Raw genomic sequence first — 22,403 nt, 5'->3', positions numbered from 1 at the left:
GAAGTTTTTTTTTCTTCTACTTAAATGGTTATAGAAAAAATTTGAAATGGGCCAAGAAGATCGTACAGTATGCAGGCACTTCCCTTGCATGTGTCTGACCCATGTTTGAGTCCTTGGCATCCATTCTAGTTCCCTAAACTAGCAGGAATAATTCCTGAGCACAGAGCCAGGAGCAGCCCTGAGACCTGGTAATTGTGGCCCCAAAAGAAATAAACAGTTTGAAAGGTACTGAAATGTACAGGTCCACACCATACATTTGTTTTTCGCTTGGGAATCACAGTGCTGGGGGCTGCTCCCTGGCAGATGTCTGAGGAACTCTGAACTGCAAGTAGACGGCATGTACTCCAGACCCTGCACCATCTCCCTGGTCCCTGAAACTCCACTTTTTCTCTTTGTTCTTGTTGTTGGACCACACCCAGCTCTTGGCTCTGTGCGCAGGGAATGCTTTTGGTGGTGCTTGAGAGGTTCCACGTGCCCTGCTGGGGATTCAAACATGTTGGCCACATAGAAGGACTAAGCTCCTTAACTTCTGTACTATTTGCCAGCCTCCAGTTCCCTGAAATTCTTATCTGTTACTGATTATAATTTATAGAAAAGTTGGAGGGTCTGGGGCACACTCAGTGGTGCTCAGGGCTTCAGCTTGAGCATTCTCTGGTCATTCGTGGTGGGGCTCAGGGAACCATTTGGGAGGACGGGAATTTAACTTGATCAGCGTGTGCTCTGCTATTGCTCTGGTCCTTAGAAATATTTTTGAATGGAGATAAACATACCTTTTTTAATAATAATTTTTATTGTGGCCAACGTGAATTACAAGTCTTTCACAGTAATATTTAAGGTACATAGTGATATTGAACCAGAGGCATTCCCACCACCAGTGTTGTCCTCGCTCCTACCCTTTTCCCAGCATCCTCCTTCGTTGCCCCCCCCCCAAACTGCTAGTATAACTGCTGTCCTCTGTGTATAGCTTATTGAAGATTGGGTATCGATTCTCTTGTTGGTTACTTGAGTTTGGTGTTTAAGTCTGTTTATATTTTATTTCTACTTAGTGACTGTTTGATTCTGGTACCATCAATTTTTTCCTCCCTCAATTTATGATTTAAATTATGTGGTTCTGTTTGAAAATTTAAAAGAATAAAACGAAAAATGAAAAAAACAAAACAGTAGAGGTCGGAGAGATAGCATGGAGGTAAGGTGTTCGCCTTGCATGTAGAAGGACAGTGGTTCAAATCCCAGCATCCCATATGGTCCCCCGATCCTGCCAGGAGTGATTTCTGAGCATAGAGCCAGGAGTAACCGCAGAGAGCTCCCGGGTGTGACCCAAAACCCAAAACAAACAAAAAAACAAACAAACAAAAGACCAGCAGTAGCAATTGTTCTCATTGATTTGTCTATGCCTACATTTGGTAGAAATGCTGTCAGCACTGGGATTAGAAGAGGAAGATATAGACTCACCTACGGACTCTGAGGTATTGTGTTTTATTATTATTTTTTATTATGAGCCCCAAATAATGCTGAAATATGAGATAAATGCTTTGGATTCCATTTTCATCATTCATTTGCTCATACAATTGTTTCTTGTATTTTGAACCCTTATTAAAGAATTTTGCACTTCATGCCATGAGTCCGTATAGTATACTTCTACTCATGAGTACTTAAGGAAAGTAGTGCAATGTATCAGAATGTGGTCATAATCAGTTTGATTTTTTATGTAAGACTTTCCTGAAAACAAAAATATTATTTTAGAATTCATGATTCTGCTCTATAAAGGAATGTGATAAAACTCTTTATTAGGGAGTAGATGAGAAAGAGATTAAATATTAAGTTTTTTTCAACATGCACTTCAAAAGTTTATGCCTGGCTCTTGAAACTATCATTAGATTATCAAGTAGATCTGCAATCAGGGACTCAGGAGTCAAAGTTTGAGGAAATAATAAATATGTAATATAATAATACTGTGCCTTAGTGGTTCTTTAATAATTAGAAATCATTTTGGATATTGAAAATAGAATTTTTAATATCACTGGAACCGAGATTGTAGGTGATAGTAGAATATGTGATTTGCAAGTAGAATCTGTGATTTCCTGTGATCCTCACAGGAAAATAAAGGAAACCAAAAATGGGTGCATTGAGTAGCTTTACAATAGCCAGTCTTTTAATACTGCAAGTACGAAGCAATGATAAACTAACAACTCTGGACAGAGTAAGAACGATCTTGGTCTCTTAGATATAGGGCAGCTGCTGCATAATACTGTAAACTCATACCATATTTGATGTCAGAAGATACATTAATGTCCAAGCTTTGCTAGTAACTAGCTATAGAATCTTGGAAAAATGTATTTAACCTATTTGAGTATTAGTGACCTTGTTAATAGAAATGGTACTAATACTGCCTCTCAAGAATGGGTCATGAGCAAATATGGTAATGAATCTAAAAATACTTTGTAAATTGTAAAGGATGCTAAAGAAATAGAAAGCAAATTGGTCACAGTATCATTATTGCCTAATAATAGTAAGAACATTTTTTAAAATGATAAAATGTCACTTGAGAGATAGCAAAGGGGATAAGACACTTGCCCTGTACACGACCAACCCAGGTATGTTTGCCAACATCCCTTAGGGTCCCCCAAGCACTGTTAGGAATGATTCCTGAGTACTGAGCTACAAATAACCCCTGGACACTTCCCCAGGAAAGTGTAACAATAAGATGGCAGCAAGCATCAAGAAGGGGAGAGTTAGAATGGTCATGTGGAGTTTTTATTTTGGGTATGTTTCAGAGACCATTAGGGATCTCCTATACTTCTCAAGTAGGTATAAATATTCTGTATCTATAGAATAATGTGATTAGGTAATTGCGTTCTGCTTGATGAGAGTTCAAATGTTTTGTACTGCATGTGAATTTGTTACTGACTAGCAGCTTATCCAGAAAAGAAGACACTGAATGTACAAGTTGCATACAAGTGGTAGGAGCAGAAAAACCAGAAAATGATCCATTCTGTCACTATAAATGGTTCATACAGAAGAAATGGGGAAAATAGAAGTTTGTATTTGAACAAGGATAGGGATTGGAGTAAAATTTAGGTGATTAGAAAAGATCTGTGTAAGGGCGCGGAGCGATTCCTCAGAGGTAAAGCATTTTGCACTGCAGACGGCCAACGCCAGATAGACCCTGATTTGATTTCTTGGCATCCCATATAGTTCCCTGAGCCTGCCAGGAGTGAATTCTGAGCATAGAGTCAGGAGTAACTGTTGAGCACTGCTGGGTGCAAAAACCAAAACCAAAAAAAGAAAGAAAGAAAGAAAGAAAAAATCTGTGTGTAACAGAAGGTGCCAGGTGTCTGTGAGAATTCTTCTTCTGCCTATACTTAATTTACAAAGGCAAAGGCCAATTGAAGACCACTTGATAAAAGTCCAGAGTGATAGTACAGCGTGTAAGGTGCTTGCCTTGTTCCAGACTGAACTGGGTTCCATCTCTGGCACCCCATATAATTCCTTAGGGCTTCCAGGTGAAATTTCTGTATGGAGAGCCAGGATGTAACCCCCGAGCATTGCTGTGTGTGATCCAAAGTTAAAGAAAAATATAATGGCTATCGAGAGAGCATATATGAGGTTTTTAGTTAAATTCCTTGTTTTTTAGTACCAGTATGTCTGTCTTAAAAGATTTTTTTTGTTTTGTTTTTGGACCACACCTGGCAGTGCTCAGGGATTACTCCTTGTTCTGTGCTCAGAAATCACTCCTGGCAGGTTCTTAGAACGATATGGGATGCCAGGGATCAAACCCAGGTCTGTTGGGGTAGGCCAAGTATAAGGCAGATACCCTACCATTTTGCTATGGCTCCAGCCCCAGTGTCCCTTACTTTAAGTTTATTACATTTAGAGTTGGAAATTCAGATATTACCTTTGAAAGGGATTAGGAAATCTTCATGCAGCTTATTACTGGTAATAATTTTAACAGAGTATTTCTGAGAGTCTACCACAGAAGTATGTTGATCACTTATTGGCAACTGCAAATCAAGGAGAAAAAAGTACATTAAATGGACAAGTAGAAGGTAAGGGCTGTATTTCAATGGAAAAGTCATTTGACAGTGTTGATTTAAAACACAGCAATTATTGTATGCTCCTAAACAAAGCAAATGATTATATGATAAAAAGGAAATTAATTAGTATTTCTTTCCAGATATTAGCAACAGATTAATTTGAAATGACCTTGCACTGCTTTTTTGGGGAGACTCTAAGACCCACTAACATTCTGGGAAGAAGAGGGATGGGGTGTTAAAAAAAAGAGTGTACAAGGTGCAAGAGATGGAAAGTAGAACAGGTGTTGATATAGTAGATGGGGATAAAAGGACATGATGCCTTTGGGAGAGGTATAGGAAATGTGGGCCAAGTGAAATTTGAGCTTTCTATACCAAACTTTGTCAGAGAAGCAAAGTGCAATTTTCACACCTGCTTCTTTTCCTTTGGTGGGGAAGGTGTTAGGGATTGCTAATCATGCAGAACTATATTTTCTTATTAAAGACAGCATAAGCTCGTGGTCATCAGCTATTATATACAAATACACATGTATATACTTGGGTGGGATAATACTTTAGCGGTCCTCAGGGATCACTCCTAGCAGAGTTTTGGGGATCCTTTGAGGCACCAAAGTGGTCAGCCCCTGCCTGGATCAGTCCAGTGCAAAGGAAGAGCCTTATCTATTGTATTGCCCCATGATTATATACACTTTAATGGCATATGAAACGTTGTTGCTTCAGAAGATAATATTATACTGTGCAAAATATCCAGCTCTGTGCTTAGGGATTATTCTGGGTGGTGCTGAGGGGACCATACAAGATGCTGAGGTTTGAACCTGGGTTATTTGGTGCCAGGTAAATGCCTATTCACTGTTTTCTATTTTTCTGCTCGGGAATCCTGAGAATCAAACCAGGTCTCAGGCATGGATTTGAGCTCCTTCTAGACAGTTTGGAGGGAGAGCTGTTGGATAGTTCAAGACATAACAAAATCCAGAGAAACATTTTTTTTGGGGGGACACATACGCAGGTTCAGGGATTACTCTTGGCTCCTCACTCAAAAATCACTCCCAGCAAGCACGGGGTACTATATGGGATGCCAGCATTTGAACCACCGTCTACCCCAGATTGGCTGCGTGCAAGGCAAACGCCCTGTCTCTCTGGCCCAGAGAAATATCTTTTATTTGGATGTTTTGGCCAGAGCAGTGGTGAGTGTCACACTCTAGAGCAGTTCATGGCTCTGTGTTCAGGAGTGACCCCCTGGTGGTGCTCAGAGGAACATATGCAGTACCAGGTTGGAACCAGTGTTGGCTGTATGCAAGCAAACACCTTACCTTGTAGAAAATTATTATTCTATTTTGATTTTGGCCATATTTATAGCCAGAGTAGGTCTCAAATTAGAAATGATAGACACAAGATACTCTGCATAATTAAGTACAGAGTAAAAAGTGAAATAGGCTGGGACAATATAGATAAAGAGCACCAAGGGGATCTGGAGAGATGTTACACACGTCAGATTCTTGCCTTGTATGTGACCCACATGAGTTTGATCCCAGAACTTCAAACATTCCTCCATCATTGCCATCAGGAGTGATTCCTGAGCTCAGAGGCAGCAGTAAGCCCTGAGTGCTGTTGTGTGACTCAAAACAAAGAAAAAGAACTACATAAAAGGGGAAGAAGAAGGGTTGGCCTTAAGCAGTAAGGCATTTATCTTGCACACATCCAACCCAGGTTCAATCTTCAGCACTCTGTTGGTTCTTGAGCACCACCAGGAGTGATCCCTGAGTGGCATTGGGAGGGAGTATTAAAATTGGAATAAACTGTAGTCATTTTCCTCCTCAGCTGGGAGGCAGGCATAAAATACAAGTGTTGTATTGCTAATTCATTGTTCAGAGGAGATTAAGTATAGAAATATTGGCTTCTTTTTCCCATAATGGTTGATGTTTAATAAGATAATTCTTTCATAAAAATCTAAGAAGAACAAGAGAGACTGCCATAAACACAGGCTGGGGTGGAAGATGGGAGGTAATTTGGGGTTGGTGGTGGGAAATGACAACTGGTCAAAATAGGTTTTAGAACATCAACTATCAGCAACTTCTTCTTAAAACTCTGTATTGCAAGGTGTTTAAAAATACCTTTAGATTAAAAATCTGGCATGATAAACTAGATAAAATGAATTCTGGCCCCCAAGGGAATTAGATAATACCCTCACTCAAGGATTGTATTTTCAGTAAGTATGCTGCTATTGAAAAATGAAGATTTTTGGGTCCGGAGAGATAGCACAGTGGTGTTTGCTTTGCAAGCAGCCGATCCAGGACCAAAGGTGGTTGGTTCGAATCCCGGCATCCCGTATGGTTTCCTGTGCCTGCCAGGAGCTATTTCTGAGCAGACAGCCAGGAGTGACCCCTGAGCACTGCCGGGTGTGGCCCAAAAACCAAAAAAAAAAAAGAAAAAAAAAAGAAACAGAAAAACGAAGATTTTGATACTTAATAATTCTTTAGCAATCTAACTTTTTTTCCTTCTTGCTATCCTAGTTTCAGTTATTGAAAACTTTTTTTTACATTGTCTCTTAGATGTTTTTTATATTCCTTCGTTCATGAGTGGATCGAGCAACTTTAAGAAGGCTAAAATAGATGATACCAGAAATAGAGACTTTCCAGTTGCCCACCTAGGTATGGAAAAACATATGGAAATGCTTTTATCCATTATTATTTTACAAGTATATATCCAAGCTGATCAGTTCCTAATACTCTCTCTGAAGAGAAATGAATTGCCTGTTCAACTGTCATCACCATTATGTACTTGGTGAATTCTAGAGCAAATTGAAGAACACGATAAATACTTTTAGTTTCATACTTCACATTATTCTTATTAAAAATGATGCAGTTGCGTTCAACCATCAACTTTCACATTTACCTTGCAGAGTCATTCTTTGTTCCAATCAGTCATCCCTTTTCTCCCATCAGCATGCCCACACTGATAGACACATACTTCTGTACTTCACTTATAATCACTTGCAAAATAACTTTTTGAAACTTTAACTGCATGTTTAGTGAGACCTGTTTTTCTCTTTTTTCTTCAGTATTATCATAGACTCATATTTCTTTCTTTGTTGATGTCCTAACTCAAACAACCCATTAAAAACCACTAACCTCCAGTGCAGTCATTTACTAAGCATGAGGATTCTGCTTAATATTAATTCTGCCTTACTATGTGGTTGACTTTCATATTTATATATAATTGATTATCTATTTCCTTTTCTAGAATCTCTTGAAAACTACTACCACTTGAAGGTAATACCTTTCAGTTTGTTTAGAATTATTAATTTTAGATTTTATAAGCTGTACAATATTTGTTAATCTTCTTTTAATTTTACTCAGCCTTCTATTGAAGTGAAAGACTCCATTCCTAATAGAGCAGTTGGAATAAAGGATGTTCAAACAGCTCAACCAGGTACATTTTAGAGAAAAAAATTAACACTGCAAAGGTTCACTAAAATATTTAAATATTTATTATTTTTGGGGGGCGCACCCATTTGATGTTCAGGGGTTATTCCTGGCTGTGCTCTCAGAAATCGCTCCTGGCTTGCAAGGCAGACACCTTACCTCTAGTGGCACTGCTCCGGCCCTATAATATTGTTTTTATGTGTCTTTTTTTTTCAGTGTTATTAGAAGTATTAGACTTAAGTAATAAAGATGTGTTTGTCAATATCTATGTTTGAATACAAGATTTTGACAAGCTTAAGAGATTTTTTAAAAATGTAAACTTTTTCTTTGTTAGTTTGGGGCCACACCCAGCGATGCACAAAGGTAATTCCTGGCTCTGTGCTCAGGAATCATTCCAGGTGGGATTGGGAGACTTTATAACAAACTGTGGGATTGAGCCCTGTCAGTCAAAGTGACTGAGCAACTCAAAGGTTCTACTCAATGTGCTGTTACTCCAGCCCCAAGATGTAAATTTTTCACTCAGATATTTCTACTAGATGATTGGGGGAGTGGATTGTGAGTTTGAGGCCTCAACCAGTGGTGATGTTCAAGGCTCATTCCTAGCTCTGTGCTCAGGGAACACTTCTGGTGGTGGTACTCAGGGGAATTATGAATTGGGGATATTGAGAATTGGCTATCAAAGTGGAGCTAGCCACGTATAAAAAAGTGTTTGCTATCTCCTGTAGTATATCTCTGGCACCAGATACCTTTAAATTCACATTTTGTTGCCCTAAAATTGCCAGTATGGTAACTGCTTCTTAGGGAGTCTCAGAGGTAGGTAGGTAGGTAGGTAGGTAGGCAGATAGGTAGGCAGATAGGTAGATAGATAGATAGATAGATAGATAGAAGGATAGATAGATAGATAGGTAGTAGATAGACAGACAGACAGACAGATAGATAGACAGATAGTTGTTAGACATATTGGTTTTTAAGATACTACGATTTTTGTAGTCTTTTAAAATGACTACTGATTTCAGAGCTAGAGTAAAACTTCACTTGCTAGCATATCAGTTGTGTTTGAATTTTAATTATATCATCATATATTGAATCTCACTCTAGTTAAATTGGAGCTATTATGAAGTAGAGAATATAGTGGGACTTTATATGTATATACTTTACTTTTTGTTTTGGTGCAGGTAAGAGTGTAATGGCTAAGTGCTTTATCACATTGAGGTGTCTCTGGCCTCATTTAGGAACAGTTCTGAATAGTTCTTAAAGAGGAAGCATAAATTAAGCTCAATAAAATGACATTCTCTGCTTTAATGAAGGCTATTCCTTTTATCTCAGCATTCTAAGTGGTTCATTTTTATATTTATGTAGATTTGCCACCTGAACTAGACTTAGACATGGCAACAGAGGACGATCCAGAAGGACATGATGAACATGAATATAACCTCTTGCAGGTAAGTGAAATCTTTTTTAAACTTACATTTCTGATTTTATATTGTTCAATATCTTTAGTAAAACAGCATAGCATTGAAATTATGTTTAGTGTTAGCCTATCAGAGTGTGATCATGGTTTAATATTTACTTTTTTGAGAAGACGAAGTGATAATTGAGCGGGAGACACTTTCCCACTGAGCGCTATCCTTGACTCCTTAATATTTGATTTTAAAACCACTTTAACGAGTTAAAACTTACACCATTGGAGAGGACCTACTATTTCACAGGGTTGCTATTTCACCTGGGTTTGATCCCACGCTCCCCATATGGTCTGCTTAGACCTGCCAGGAATGATCCCTGAGCACAGAGCTAGGAGTAGACTCTGATCATAGCCAGATATGGGCCCAAAATGAAACAAAACCCAGGGCAGCATATTATTAGAATATACAGTTATTTTCAGATAAATATTATCCTCGAAATTGAAATAAAACTTTTTCTAAGTATTACTACTTTTTCCAATTTTATAGTTCCATACATAATTGAGGAGGTAACATCAAACACTAAATCATATGATGAAGCAGTGTAAATTAGGAGTAGTGAAGCAGGGAAGTCTCTATGTTGGATTTCTGTGATAGGGGCAATTGGTAGTGATTCCAAATTCACAGATGCAAATTGCCAGTGATCAATGCCAAGACAAAAGCTCCATTCTGTCTTGTGATCTCTATGTGAATACCTTTGGAGTCCCTAGATTTGGGGAGCATATTGGATCATAAATTGATTATCAATAAGTTGATAAGTTGCTTATCAATCTAATCCCACGTACCAGGATGGGGCCTTCGTGCTTGTTCTTTGTATATAAACAATGACTTTAGGGATGGGAGAGACAGAACAGCATGTCAAGGTATTTGCATGCATATGGCCAACCCAGGGTTGATCCCTAGTACCCCTATATGATTTACCGAGCCCTCCAGGAGAAATCCCTGAGTATAAAATTTTAAATCAACTCTCACTAGTGTTTATGAAAATATATTAGAACTGGATGAAAGAAGATAACATTTGACTCTTCTTGGGGTGTGCAAGGTTGGGCCACACCTGGCAGTGTTCAGGGCTTTCTCCTGGCTTTACACTCAGGAATCACTCCTGGAAGGGACCATATGAGATGCCGGGGATTGAACCTGGGTCAGCCATGTGCAAAACAAATGCTCTACCCTCTGTGCTCCTATTCCAGCCCATAATTTGAAGGTTTTGTGAGAGAGCTCTATAAATTTAACTTTATTTTCCATTAGTTTTTTGAAATGAAAGATTTCTTTTGCATTTATATAGTTACACTAGAAAAGGAACTTTGTTAGTGATAGATGAAGGAATTCGGGAAACTCCTGCAGCTTCCTTAAATTTATCTAGTCTTCTGGAATGATTAAAACTGAATAGGGGCATGATGCATGTGATATTCCTTCATTCATAGAGTGTATAGACTTGTCCATTTATGTAAGTGGGTTTTTAGAACTGGATTAGAATATCTGTGGAATTTAGTGAAAATCGATTTTGGGGGATTTCAATCTGAAGAGTCTTTCATTTAAATTCATGATTTGGGGGCTGGAGAGATAGCACAGCCATGGGGCATTTGCCTTGCATGAGGCTGACCTGGAAGGGACCCAGTTTGATTCCTGGCATCCCATATGGTCCCCCAGCCTGCCAGAGACGAATTTCTGAGTGCAGAGCCAGAAGTAACCTCTGAGTTCCAGTGAGTTTGGTCCAGAAACCAACTAATCAATCAATGAATCAATCAATAAATAAAGTTTAAAAAATTCATGAATTTGTTAGAATTTGTCAGCACTTTTGAGTTCTGAGATAATAGAAACTCTTTTTTATGTGCTTTCATGAATTTATTCTCTCTAGGTAAATTTTTGGTTTCTAAGTATTTTGGGGGGGGCATACGTGGTAATGCACAGGGGTGGTTCCTGGCTCTGCACTCAGGAATCACTCCTGGCATTTCTCTGGGTTCCAAATGGGATGCTGGGGATCAAATACTTGTCTGCCATGAGCAAGGCAACCACCACATTTGGTGTTTTATCTCTGCTTCTAGTCAAGCTTTTCATTGTATAAAATGCATAGTTAGGGGGCCAGAGAGATAGCATAGAGTTAAGGCATTTTGCCTTGTGTGCAGAAGGATGGTGGTTCGAATCCGGGCATCCCATATGGTCCCCTGAGCCTGCCAGGAGCGATTTCTGAGTCTAGAAGCAGGAGTAACCCCTGAGCCCTACCAGGTGTGACTCTAAAACAATGTATAATAAAATAAAATAAAATGCATAGTTAATTTTCTCTTTCCAAGTAAGTCATGGTATGTCCTTTTGTTTTGTATGCTGGCTAAGAGTTCAGTGAATTTTATTCCACAAATGCTTTTTTAATTTTTCAACAGAGTTTTTATTTTTATTTATTTATTTATTTATTTATTTATTCATTTATTTATTGCTTTATATAGGCACCATGTATAAAAGTTCTTTGTTTTATTTAGGTTTCTGATAGTCATGACAAGGAAAAAGACCACATGTTACAGGATGAAATTATCAGGCTAAAATTGGAAGTCAACACAATGAAAAATCAGAACCAGGAAAAGGAAAAGAAATATTTAGAAGACATTAAAATTCTCAAAGAAAGGAATGAGGATCTTCAAAGGACTATAAAACGGAACCAGGAAACATTCACTGAAACAGTGTTCCAGTCTACTGGACAGATTAATGTCCTGGCAGCCGAGAATACAATGCTTAAGTCTCAGCTGGAGCAAGCAAAGCAGAAGAACGACACACTGGAAACAGAACTGGAGACTTACCGTTCTCGACTGGCTACTGCTACGCAGGTCCATGATCAAAGCCAGATCTCCAAAAGAGAACTGGAACTCAGCTTCCAGAGGGCCAGAGATGAATGGTCTCGCTTGCAGGAGAAAATGAACTTTGATGTGGCTAACCTAAAAGACACTAATAAGGTTCTTTCTCGACAGCTCTCTAAAATGGAAGCTAAACTAAATAACCTAGAAATTGAGCTCCATCAGACAAGGGATTCCGTTACAGAAAAGACATTGGCTTTGGAATGTATTCAAAGAGACCTAAGCCAAACCCAAGGTCAGAAGAAGGAAATTGAACACATGTGTCATAATGAACAAGGGAAAGTGAATAAATACATGGGCAAACAGGAGTCCTTAGAGAAGCGACTGTCTCACTTGCAGAGTGAAAACATGTTGCCTCGCCAGCAACTAGATGATGCCCATAACATAGTGGACAGCAAAGAAAAGACAATGATGAAGATGTACGACCAGTTCCAGGACAATGTCCAAAGGCTTCAAGCTGAAAGGGAGAAACATCGTCTTCTGCTGGAAAGAATTAATAAGGAGTTGATCAATGACAGCAACCATTTAACGGAAACAATATGCCAGTATGAAAGTGAAAAAGCAGAAAGAGAAGTAAGTATCTAGGAAGAAATCTTATTCAAACTTCCCAAAGAAAATTCAAAGTAATTATTCCATTGTGGCTTAATGTTGAATATGTTGAATATTAAAGATCTATAGACTTGGGTTGGAGTGATAGCAAAGTGGGTAAGGTGCGTACATTGTACATGGCCAATCCTGGTTCGATCCTCAACATACCATAGGGTCCCCCAAGCACTGCCAGCAGTTAGTTATTTCTGAGTGCAGAGTTAAGAGTAACCGTAACCATTACTAGATGTCACCCCAATCAAAATATATGTTAAATAAGGCTGTAGTACAAATGGTACCTGTCACAGACTGATGAGTCCTGATACTAAAGAATCTTGGGTTCTCAGATTCAGAGAAGAGAGACAGAGGCCAAGGAGTCAAGTTGGGTTCAAGCTCTGTTCCATTAATTCAAAGTAAAAGGTACAATATTTATACTCAAATTTCTTGACAAGTCATAATTTTCAGACAAAGCTATTCAGAAAAGCTAATTTTACCCCCAAATAGTACAGGGATCAATTGTTCAGAGCATATTCTGACACAGAGCGGTTTCAACTTTGACTTTTTTTTTGTTATTAGAAATTTCTCGCTTGTAACATCAGTTCAGAAATGTTTTGATTTTATTATAGTTTATGCATTCTGAACTGGGGCCTGAAATGTTAACCTTTGATATAAATGCATGTAGGCTAGCAACAAGGGTGAGTAATTACTCTGTAAAACTAAATAAAAATATTTGAATCTACAGAAATGTTAAATCAGAGTATTCTTTAAAGTGTCATCTGAAGTTATGTCTCAATTTTTATGCTCCATCCCCTTTATTTCCGAGGTCCTCCTCAGACAGGACCTTTTTAAACTTGGTGTCTTCCTAGGTCAGATGTTCTGTTTGCATGGGTGATGATGTATCAGGTTTCAAAGTGGATAGGGTGTTTACCTGGCACTTGGCTGACTGGGTTCATCCTGGCATCCCATAGGTTTGCAAACCTGCCTAGAGTGATTTCTCAGCAGAGAGCCTAAAGTAACCCCTGAACACCAATGAGTGCAGCCCAGAAACAAACAAATAAACTGAATATATATATATATATATATATATATATATATATATATATATATATATATATATATATATATATCTTGGTCCAGAAATATAGTAGAGTGTAGGGTGCTTGCCTTGCACATAGCTGACCAGGGATTGATTCCTGTTACCATCTAGCATTCCCTGAATAGCTTCAGGTGTGGTCCCTGAACACAGAGCCGTGAATAAGCCAGGAATCAGCACTACCTGGTGATACCACTCTGCCCCCCCCAAATTCTACAGCCTGTAAATATATTTACTGTATTATCAGTAACAAAATAATTTGGTACAGATATTGTATGATATGCTGTATAATTTTATTTGTGCCTCAAATTATATAATTTTAAGACCACCAACTTTTTGAAGAAACCTACCTTTCTGTAAATCATCATTAGGGACAAATGTATTTTAGCAAAACTGTATTTGATAGAATCTTTCTGCTCCTATGTCTGATTCACTTTAAACATCATTATAAATTATGCTCATATATATGCACTTTTATTCTTTGGTTTGTTTTATTGATCACACCCAGTGTTGCTCAGGGTTTACTCCTGACTTTGCACTTAGCACTCACACCTGGAGATGCTCAGGGGATCATCTGGGATACCAGAGATTGAAATAGGTCTGCGGCAGGCAAGGCCAGCTCCTTAACCACTGTCCTATCACTCTGGCTCCAGATTTGCTCATAATTTTCATTTTAAACCTCCATGATTTGGAAAATTCTCATTTGGATAGAACTTTATCCTAGGGCTTCATGAATTTTTTTTTAAATTGATTATTTTAAGCACCATGTGGTTTTGTTTCCTTTCTGTGTGCTTGCTTACTCATTTACACAGATTTTTCTTTTTGTTTTGTTTCCCCAGTTGTAGAACTGAGCACTTAAGGACCACTCCTAATGGGGCTGGGGGACCAGATGTGGTGTTGGAGATAGAACCTGGGTTAGCGGTGTGCAGGGCATGTGCCCTACTTCCTAGACTATATCTTCACCCACTTGGTGAAGAGATTTTCATTTTCATGTTACTGAGATCCATTTTTATGTCAGGAAAAATTCTATTATTTTAGTTTTCTTTTGTTTTTGACTGCTCATGGCTTACTCCTGACTCTACACTCAGGGATCACTCTTGGCAGGGTTCAGAGGACCATGTTTGGTGCCAGATATTAAAAGCAGGTCGACTGTGTGCAGTGTGCAGGGCAAGGATGCTACCTGCTGTACTATGCTCCAGCCCATCATGTTAGTAAGAAAAGAGCAGAGATCTGGAAGGGAGGTTGGAGGTCATGACACAATACCTAAACTTCACTGGAATGCTTTCTCCTCCTCTATTGGGAGCCCACCTGTGTCACCTGTTGGCTCTGGGACATTGCTCAGCATTGCTGAGCTCCTCTTCAAGTTCAAGCAGCTGAAAATGCCTGTGCGAGTTTTGTTGAGACTGGTTCCTTTAGTCCTGGGGAATCCTCAGCCAATGTTTATGTGATCCTGGTTGGTAGCTGGCGCCTGAATGCTGTCCCAAGCTTGGCGAAAGCACCCAGTGAACAGGCAGTGATGGGTTTACAACAGAGCCTGTGGTGTGGAGACATGGGACTGTGGGAACCTCTATGAACATCTGGGTTCATATGTTTTAAAGATTTTCAGTTTTCAGTTGTTGTCAACATAACATTCTGTTATGTCATATATATATATATATATATATATACTAACTTCTGATTTTACAAATACAGTTTTTTTTGCTTTGCTTTGAAAAAGAAAGATCTGAGATAGTTTTTAGTTTTCTGAGAGAATTTTAACCAACAATTCAGTAAAATAGGAGCTCTGAAGTGAATTCAAACTGCAGACATGGGAGGAAAAGATGATGGTCTGACTCAAGTGCTTTCTTATATTTTTGAGTCCTTTGGCTTGAATCCAGCACTATGGTGGCTCTCTGCCCCCAGTTGTCAGGTGTGACCTCAACAACAATAACAAGAGGATTGAAAACAGGGAAAATGTTCACACATGGACTTTATGACCATGACTTTATGACCACTAGTTTCACCATATGCCCACGTCTTTTTGAGAGTAGGTAGGTTGTCAAATTTGTAGATTCATCAGGGAGTAATGGAGAGTTGTCTAGTCACATATTTGGGAGGCAGGAGGAGGCCACCAGTGTCAAATATCTCATGAGAAACAGTTGAGTTAGTATTTTTCAGCATATATATGCTAGCATTAAATAGGATCAGCAAAATTTGCTGACACAGTGATTTCTAAAATTGTAACGAAACTGTGTTATTAGGTGTTTGTGAGACAACTTCAGCAAGAACTGGCTGATAGTCTAAAGAAGCAATCTATGTCAGAGGCTTCGCTGGAAGTTGTATCCCCTTACCACACTAACTTAGAGGATGAAAAGCATTTAAAGAGGAAGGTAAGTCGAAGGAGAAGTCCTGTGTGTATGAAATTGTCATGTCATAAGTGAATATTCAACTGCCTATTAGTATCAAGTTTCATAGGCTTTTCATTGACAGCTTTTTATGGTTGTGTTCATTTATCATAATATACTATCTTATGCACATACTTTGTAAGTTCATTATTTGACTATATAGTTCTATGACTTTTCTAATCATTATACTTAAGAAAGTTAAGAATTAGTTAATTTTCTGAAGTTGTGTGTGTGTGTGTGTGTGTGTGTTTGATTTTGTCACACCTTATGGTGTCAGGGGTTACTTCTGGCTCTGCACTCAGAAATCAGTCCTGGCAGCCTCTGAACCAAATGGGATGCCAGGGATTGAACCTGGGTCAGTTGTGTGCAAGGCAAATGCCCTACCTGCTGTGCTGTTGCTCCACTCCACGTTTATTTGTTTTCTTTTTTTTCCCTAAAAATGTATTATTGGGCCACACCCGATGACGCTCAGGGGTTACTCCTGGCTATACGCTTAGAAGTTGGTCCTGGCTTGGGGGACCATATGGGACACCAGGGGATCGAACCGCAGTCCATCCAAAGCTAGTGCAGGCAAGGCAGGCACCTTACCTCTAGCGCCACCGCCCGGCCACTTTGTCTCATTTCTTTTCCTTTTTCATTAAAAACATTTCATCTTACAAGTGCCTTCTACCCCATTCCTATTTCTGTCAAAACTTAGGTCACAGGGGCTGTAAGCTCAGTCTTCTATTTACTTCACTATTTGTGTTAACTTAACTTTAATTCATAGACTCATCCATTGATTTCACTCTCTAGAAAGATCAGGTCCTCGGTATTCTTTTCTAGAGACATTTTGAGTCCTCATCTTACAGTTTTTGTTATTGGCTCCTTGGGGATCACTAGAGCCACAACAGTTGTGCTGAATGGGCGGGTGGGCAAGCCATGAGGTGCTGGGATGGACCCCAGTGTATGTGCTCTACCATTTGATTTCCATTTGTGTCCCTAGTTTTCGTTCATCCACAATCTTGCCAAGGATCTCTTTTTCTCTAAATCCTTACCACTTCTTGTTTCTGATTTGTTTTTCGGATAGCTGATTGTGGTTTTAATGAGCAATTCCTTGACTGTTCGTGACCTAGAACTCCGGTTCCATATTTCTGTGTGTCTTCTTTGGAAAAAAAATTCTCTTTAGCTCTTCTGTGATCAGATTGGATTCAGTTTGTTTTTGCAATTGAATTGTATGAATTCTTTACACATTCTACATTTGGCCTCTTAACTGTTTGTCACATATATATCTGATATATGTACATATATTGAACTTTAGAATTTAGTATGATTTACAAATTGTTCCTCTTGTTCACTCAGTTAATTTTCCATTGTATTCATGGCTTGTTTACTCTGTGTCAGCTTTTGATTTTTTGCTTTTGTTTGTTTTTGGATCACACCCAATGATGTTCAGGGGTTACTTTGGCTCTGGCTCAGAAATTGCCCCTGGCAGGTTCAGGGGACCATTTGGGATGCTGGGAATCGAACCACTGCTGGTCCTGTAGGCCCCATACAAGGCCCTATATCTGTGCTATCTCCCGGGCCCCTGTGGCAAGTTTTGATTTGATGTTATTCCTCTTCCTGGATTTGTTGCCTTTAATGCCACCTCTCAAAAATCAGCTTGAGAGCTATGCCAAGTAGTTTACTGTTTATTAGAGATATGAATGGATATATCCGCACTCCGTGCTTTTTTTTTTTTTTTTTTGTATTTTTAGGAACTATTCCCTAATGGTTGCTGGCTGTCCTCCAGGATCATGTGGTTGGGGATTGAACCCAAGTTTATTTGTTTGCTAATTATTTACTCCAGCTTCGTGCTATCTCTCTGGACCTGGCATCCCTCTTTTTTCTAGGACTCATGGTTAACATTACTTAGTAGCTCTGAAGGTGCTCCCTGTGATGCTCTATGGCAGTGCAGTGCTCAGGAATATCTTGTGCCAGAAGTCATTTGGCGGGCAAGGTGGTCACACCCAGAAGTACTCAGGGGTTATTCCAGGCTCTGAGATCAGGGATCACTCCTGGAGATGCTCAGGTGGCCAAATGGGATGCCAGGGATCAAACGTGGTCCAGACTGGCCACGTGCAGGGCAAGTGCCCTACCTGCTGTACTATCTCTCTAGCCCAGTGTGTTGGGAGCCCCCAATTTTGGGGGGAGGGTTTTGGGTCTCACCCAGTGGCACTCACGAGTTACTCCTGGCTCTGAACTCAGAAATTGCTCTTGACAGGCACAGGGGATCACAGGGGATGCCGGGATTCAAACCATCATCAGTCCTGTATCAGCTGTGTACAAGGCAAATGCCCAACTGCTGTGCTTCTCTTCAGCCTGGGAGCCCATTTTTAATATCAGTGTCTATACCAGTTCTTTATTACTGTTTAATAAACCACCTCAAAGTCAGTGACTTAAAACATTTAAAATGATTAATTTGTTGAGGTAATAATTAAAGAATGTAAACATTTCAATGTTTTAGGGATATAATGTTCATCACCAAAGTGTCAATATCTCTCCATCCCAGTCCATAAAAGTCTGCTCTCCCATTCCCTATCTATCAAATTGGTTTGTGTTTGATTTTTGGGGGCACACCTGAGAATTCGCAGGAATTACTCTTGGTGCTGTACTCAGGAATTATTTCTGGTAAGGCTTGGGGAGGCATGTAGGACGCCAGAGAACGCACCCAGGTTAGCTGCATGCAAGGCAAGTGCCTTACATGATGTACTATCTCTCTGAAGATCCCCTTTGGAGATCTATGCTCAGTGTCTAAAGGTTTGTTTTAATTGGACATTGTCCCTTGCAGTGTTTTATTTATCTATTTATTTAATTTTTGGTTTGGGACACACCCAGTGGTGCTCAGGATTTACTCGTGGCATGGATTGGGAAACATATTTGGGGGATCAAAACTGGGTCAGTAATGTTGAAGATAAGGGCCCTACCCACTGTATTATTGCTCTGGCTCACAGAGCAATATGATTGAGGTCATATCTTTCTCCCTTCTGACTTTTTTCTTTTGCTAGATGGCACCCTCTGGTTCCCTATGGGGGAAACAGCTAGATTTTTTTCTTCCTTATAGTTGAGTAGCATTCCATTGTAAACATACCACTCTATCTTTATCCACTCGCTCTGTTGAGCACTTGTTTTCTTATGTTGACTATGAGAAATAGCACTGCAGTGATCACACATATGCATATATCTTTTTCAGTTAGTGACTTTTTTGTGCTTGGGGTTAGAGACCTGGGATCTGAACTATGCCTGGCCATGCTTGGGGGAACATGGAGCGCTAGGGCTTGAACCTGGCTGGGTCTTACACAGTCAAAACATCAACTCTTTCCCTTGAAAACATTTGCCTGGTGACTTTTACTTACCTTCTGGAGAGAAAAATATGAAAGTCATGAAAAATAAGAGAATAAACTTTCGTGCACATGTGGTGTAGTAGAGATAATGACAGTAAATGACATATTTTTGTGACTCCCGTAGTTTAAACTTTCTTCTGGACTTCCTTTGTTTTTGGATCACACCCAGCAAAGCTCAGAGCTGACTTGTGAGTCAGAGATTACTTCTGGCAGAGCATGGGGGTCCATATGGGGTACAAGAAATTGAATCCAGGTCAGCTGCATGCAAGGCTTACTTACACTCTCTCTCTGTTCTCAATTTTCTGAGTAATACAGAGCTCCAAATTCTAAGACTTATTCTAATCAGTTCATGTTAGAATAACTGAATATATTTCAAAATTGGATTGTAGTTTTGACTATTCTCATTCTGTTCCTGCTAATCAAACTGTTTGCTATTTTATTTATGCAGATCGATGATCTCACTACAAAACTGGAACGTGCATCTTCCAAATGTCAACATCTGGATGCAGAAAATCAAGTTCTTCAGCAGCAGTTATTGTTTATGAAAGTAATGCAAAAGAATAATGAAAAGGTAAAGAAGAATAAAAAGCAGTTGGAACAAGAAGTAGTCAACCTCAAAAGTCATATAGAACTAAATATGGTAGAATGCAGTCAAGTAGAACAGTTTAAACAAGAGACCGAAGAAAGAGCAAGACAGGATATAGTAGAAAAATTAAAAGAAGTCAATCTGTTTTTACAGGTTAATTTATTGATCTGTCATTGTTTTAATTCATTTCACTGCAAATTGCACTTTGCTGTATACTTCACATGTGATTCCTCTACCCTTCCATCAGTTTTTTTTTTCTGTGTGGATTTCTGGAAGGAAGGTGGCATCTGTTTCTGAAGTTCTTCAGTTTTCATTATTATTACCAACCACTAACTTGAAATTTTAACATGGTTCTCACAAGGAATCATTTCATCTTTGAGTTTAGTTACTATAAAACAGGCTCTTAGGAGGAAAAGAGAAACTTTGGATTTAAATCTCATACTTGATAATCAAGTACTGTACTTGATTAAGAGTTTTCTATTTAAATCACTTTTTAGCTAATCCTATTTGAATTATTAGGTTATAAGAGTACTAACACTAGGCTAATCCAGCTTTATTTGTATCATTCAGATGGCTTTGATAAAAACTAACAACTTTAGGCTTTTGTACCTTTAAAATTACTCTGAGTCATTGATTCAAAACTAATCATTAATGTATTCCTTTATTTTACTTTAGGTACAAGCAGCATCTCAAGAACAGTTAAGAGAGAATACTAATACTTCTTTGAAAAGTCAAATGGAACTCAGAATTAAAGAGCTGGAATCTGAACTTTCTAAAATGAAAACTCAGGAAGACTCAAATAGAACAGAATTGGAAAAATACAAGAGACAAATGAGACATGTGGAACGTGAACTCATCGAAGTGAGATATTCTCAGGAAGAGTGTAATAAAAGAGAATTGGAAAAATATAAGCAACTCTTCCTAGAAGAAATGACAGTTAGAAAATCCTTGCAAAATAAGCTAAAAAAGTAAGTGAAAACCTATCATATTAATTTAATTTTTTGTTTTGTTTTTGTTTTGGGGTCACACTCAGCAGCGCTCAGGGGCCACTTCTGGCTGCACACTCAGAAATCGCTCCCAGCAGGCTCAGAATACCATATGGGATTTGCACCACCATCCTTCTGTGTCTAAGGCAAACACCCTACCGTTGTGCTATCTCTCCGGCCCCATATTAATTTAATTTTTATCTTTTTAGTTTAACTTAATTTTTACAGGTTCAATTTCATAATTTTAAAGAATGAAAGTAGGCTATTATTCAGTTTGGAAAAATTATACTGTAAATGAATTTACTTTAGAATATTATTCTGGAAAAAAATGTCAGTCTGGGACAGAGCGATCCCCAGAGGGCTAGGGTTTATGCCTTGCATGTCTAGTCTACCTATGTTCTATACTGGTATCCCATAGAGTTCCCTGAGCCCACCAGGAGTTGTTCTTGAGCTCAGAGCCAGGAGTCACCTCTGAGTTGTGCTGGGTGTAGCCCCTAAACAAAAACATTATTTTTTTCTTTCTGCTTTTATTGCTGTTTATTTTATTTTATTTTTTTATTGCTGTTGGCTTGCTTTACAAGATTTCTCCCTTAAAATTTGCTTATAGTTCAATTTCTAATTTAGAGACATACTAAAACAAGCCAGTTTGACCATACACTTTTTTCTAATACAACCCTCAAACCTTGTGCACAATTGTATGTATTTGATTGCCAGCTCTGATACATCTCCTATTTCATTCTCTCCCAGAGGTTATTTCCCTAAGTGGTTATGATGAAATATTCAATAGATTGCATATGTGTGTATAAAAGCAAATATCTAAAAAAGGTCCTTGAAGAACTTTTTTTAAAAAATAGAAACTGATTTTCTGAACAAATCAAATAGTATTGTCAGGGACTCTACACATGGTTTCATCATGGAAGGCTGCAAGTATTACATGTTAACATTGACTTAGTCACTTTCCCTACTCTGCGTTACTTGTCAATTAGAAATCCTAATGACATATGTAGTTTCACAATACCATATGTAGCTTCAGGACTGACACAGGTGTGTAAGTGTTTGTGATAGAAGTCTTCCAATACACTGGCAGCATGAAAACACTTTCAAAAGGGCAATTCTACTTCCTTTGGCCACTTAAAAATTAGAGGTCACTTAGGAATCATTTAAGGAACAAGGAAGCCTGAGTATTTGCTTTTTGCAGTCTTTACAGAAGTAATGAGAGGCTTGCCCAGATCATCAGCACTAACCTCCTGGTGGAGAAAGAGCAAAGCAGATCTGTGATGAGTACCCTGACTGGCAGGCCAGTTCTGGAGCCTCCTTCTATGGGAAATCTCACTCCTAGTGCAAGGCTGCCCAGAAATCTGGCTCCAAGAGAAAGCATCCTGTTTCCTTCTGCCAAGCCTCGACCTCCAGATTGCAGCACGGAGACCTTCTTATTCCAGGTTAGTTCTCCTTGTCTTAGACTTGGCCTCCATTTTCAGATAGGAAACTTTTATTTTAATTTATTGCTTCATTTCAACACTTTTTGTTGGAAAGAAAACTTATTTTTAATGAACTGGAATTCAATGTTAAACTAACACTATTCACTAAGCAAAAATTAACAGAAGAGATCAGGGAAATAGTAAACAGATGAAGGTACTTGTGTTGCATTCTGCAG

General features: G+C 38.8%; 2 protein-coding genes across 2 annotated transcripts in view; one reads left to right on the top strand and one right to left on the bottom strand.

Annotated features, from left to right (window-relative positions):
* LOC126014220 (ankyrin repeat domain-containing protein 26-like) overlaps positions 1 to 22,403 on the bottom strand; it is a 263,129-nt gene that overhangs the window by 60,969 nt on the left and 179,757 nt on the right. The gene's annotated exons all lie outside the window — the stretch shown is intronic.
* The window catches only part of LOC126014224 (ankyrin repeat domain-containing protein 26-like), a 43,897-nt gene that overhangs the window by 17,635 nt on the left and 3,859 nt on the right, over positions 1 to 22,403 (top strand). Inside the window, exons 9-20 of the mRNA XM_049777543.1 lie at positions 1,408 to 1,466; positions 3,953 to 4,046; positions 6,581 to 6,679; positions 7,272 to 7,300; positions 7,388 to 7,460; positions 8,813 to 8,895; positions 11,388 to 12,329; positions 15,675 to 15,824; positions 19,626 to 19,916; positions 20,439 to 20,548; positions 20,633 to 20,731; positions 21,957 to 22,188. Coding sequence (XP_049633500.1) covers positions 1,408 to 1,466; positions 3,953 to 4,046; positions 6,581 to 6,679; positions 7,272 to 7,300; positions 7,388 to 7,460; positions 8,813 to 8,895; positions 11,388 to 12,329; positions 15,675 to 15,824; positions 19,626 to 19,916; positions 20,439 to 20,548; positions 20,633 to 20,731; positions 21,957 to 22,188 — 2,261 coding nt within the window. The remainder of the gene's footprint in view (positions 1 to 1,407; positions 1,467 to 3,952; positions 4,047 to 6,580; positions 6,680 to 7,271; positions 7,301 to 7,387; positions 7,461 to 8,812; positions 8,896 to 11,387; positions 12,330 to 15,674; positions 15,825 to 19,625; positions 19,917 to 20,438; positions 20,549 to 20,632; positions 20,732 to 21,956; positions 22,189 to 22,403) is intronic.

Source organism: Suncus etruscus, chromosome 7, assembly GCF_024139225.1.
Source record: "Suncus etruscus isolate mSunEtr1 chromosome 7, mSunEtr1.pri.cur, whole genome shotgun sequence".
NCBI classification, from domain to species: domain Eukaryota; kingdom Metazoa; phylum Chordata; class Mammalia; order Eulipotyphla; family Soricidae; genus Suncus; species Suncus etruscus.
This window is presented reverse-complemented; position numbering and strand designations above follow the sequence as displayed.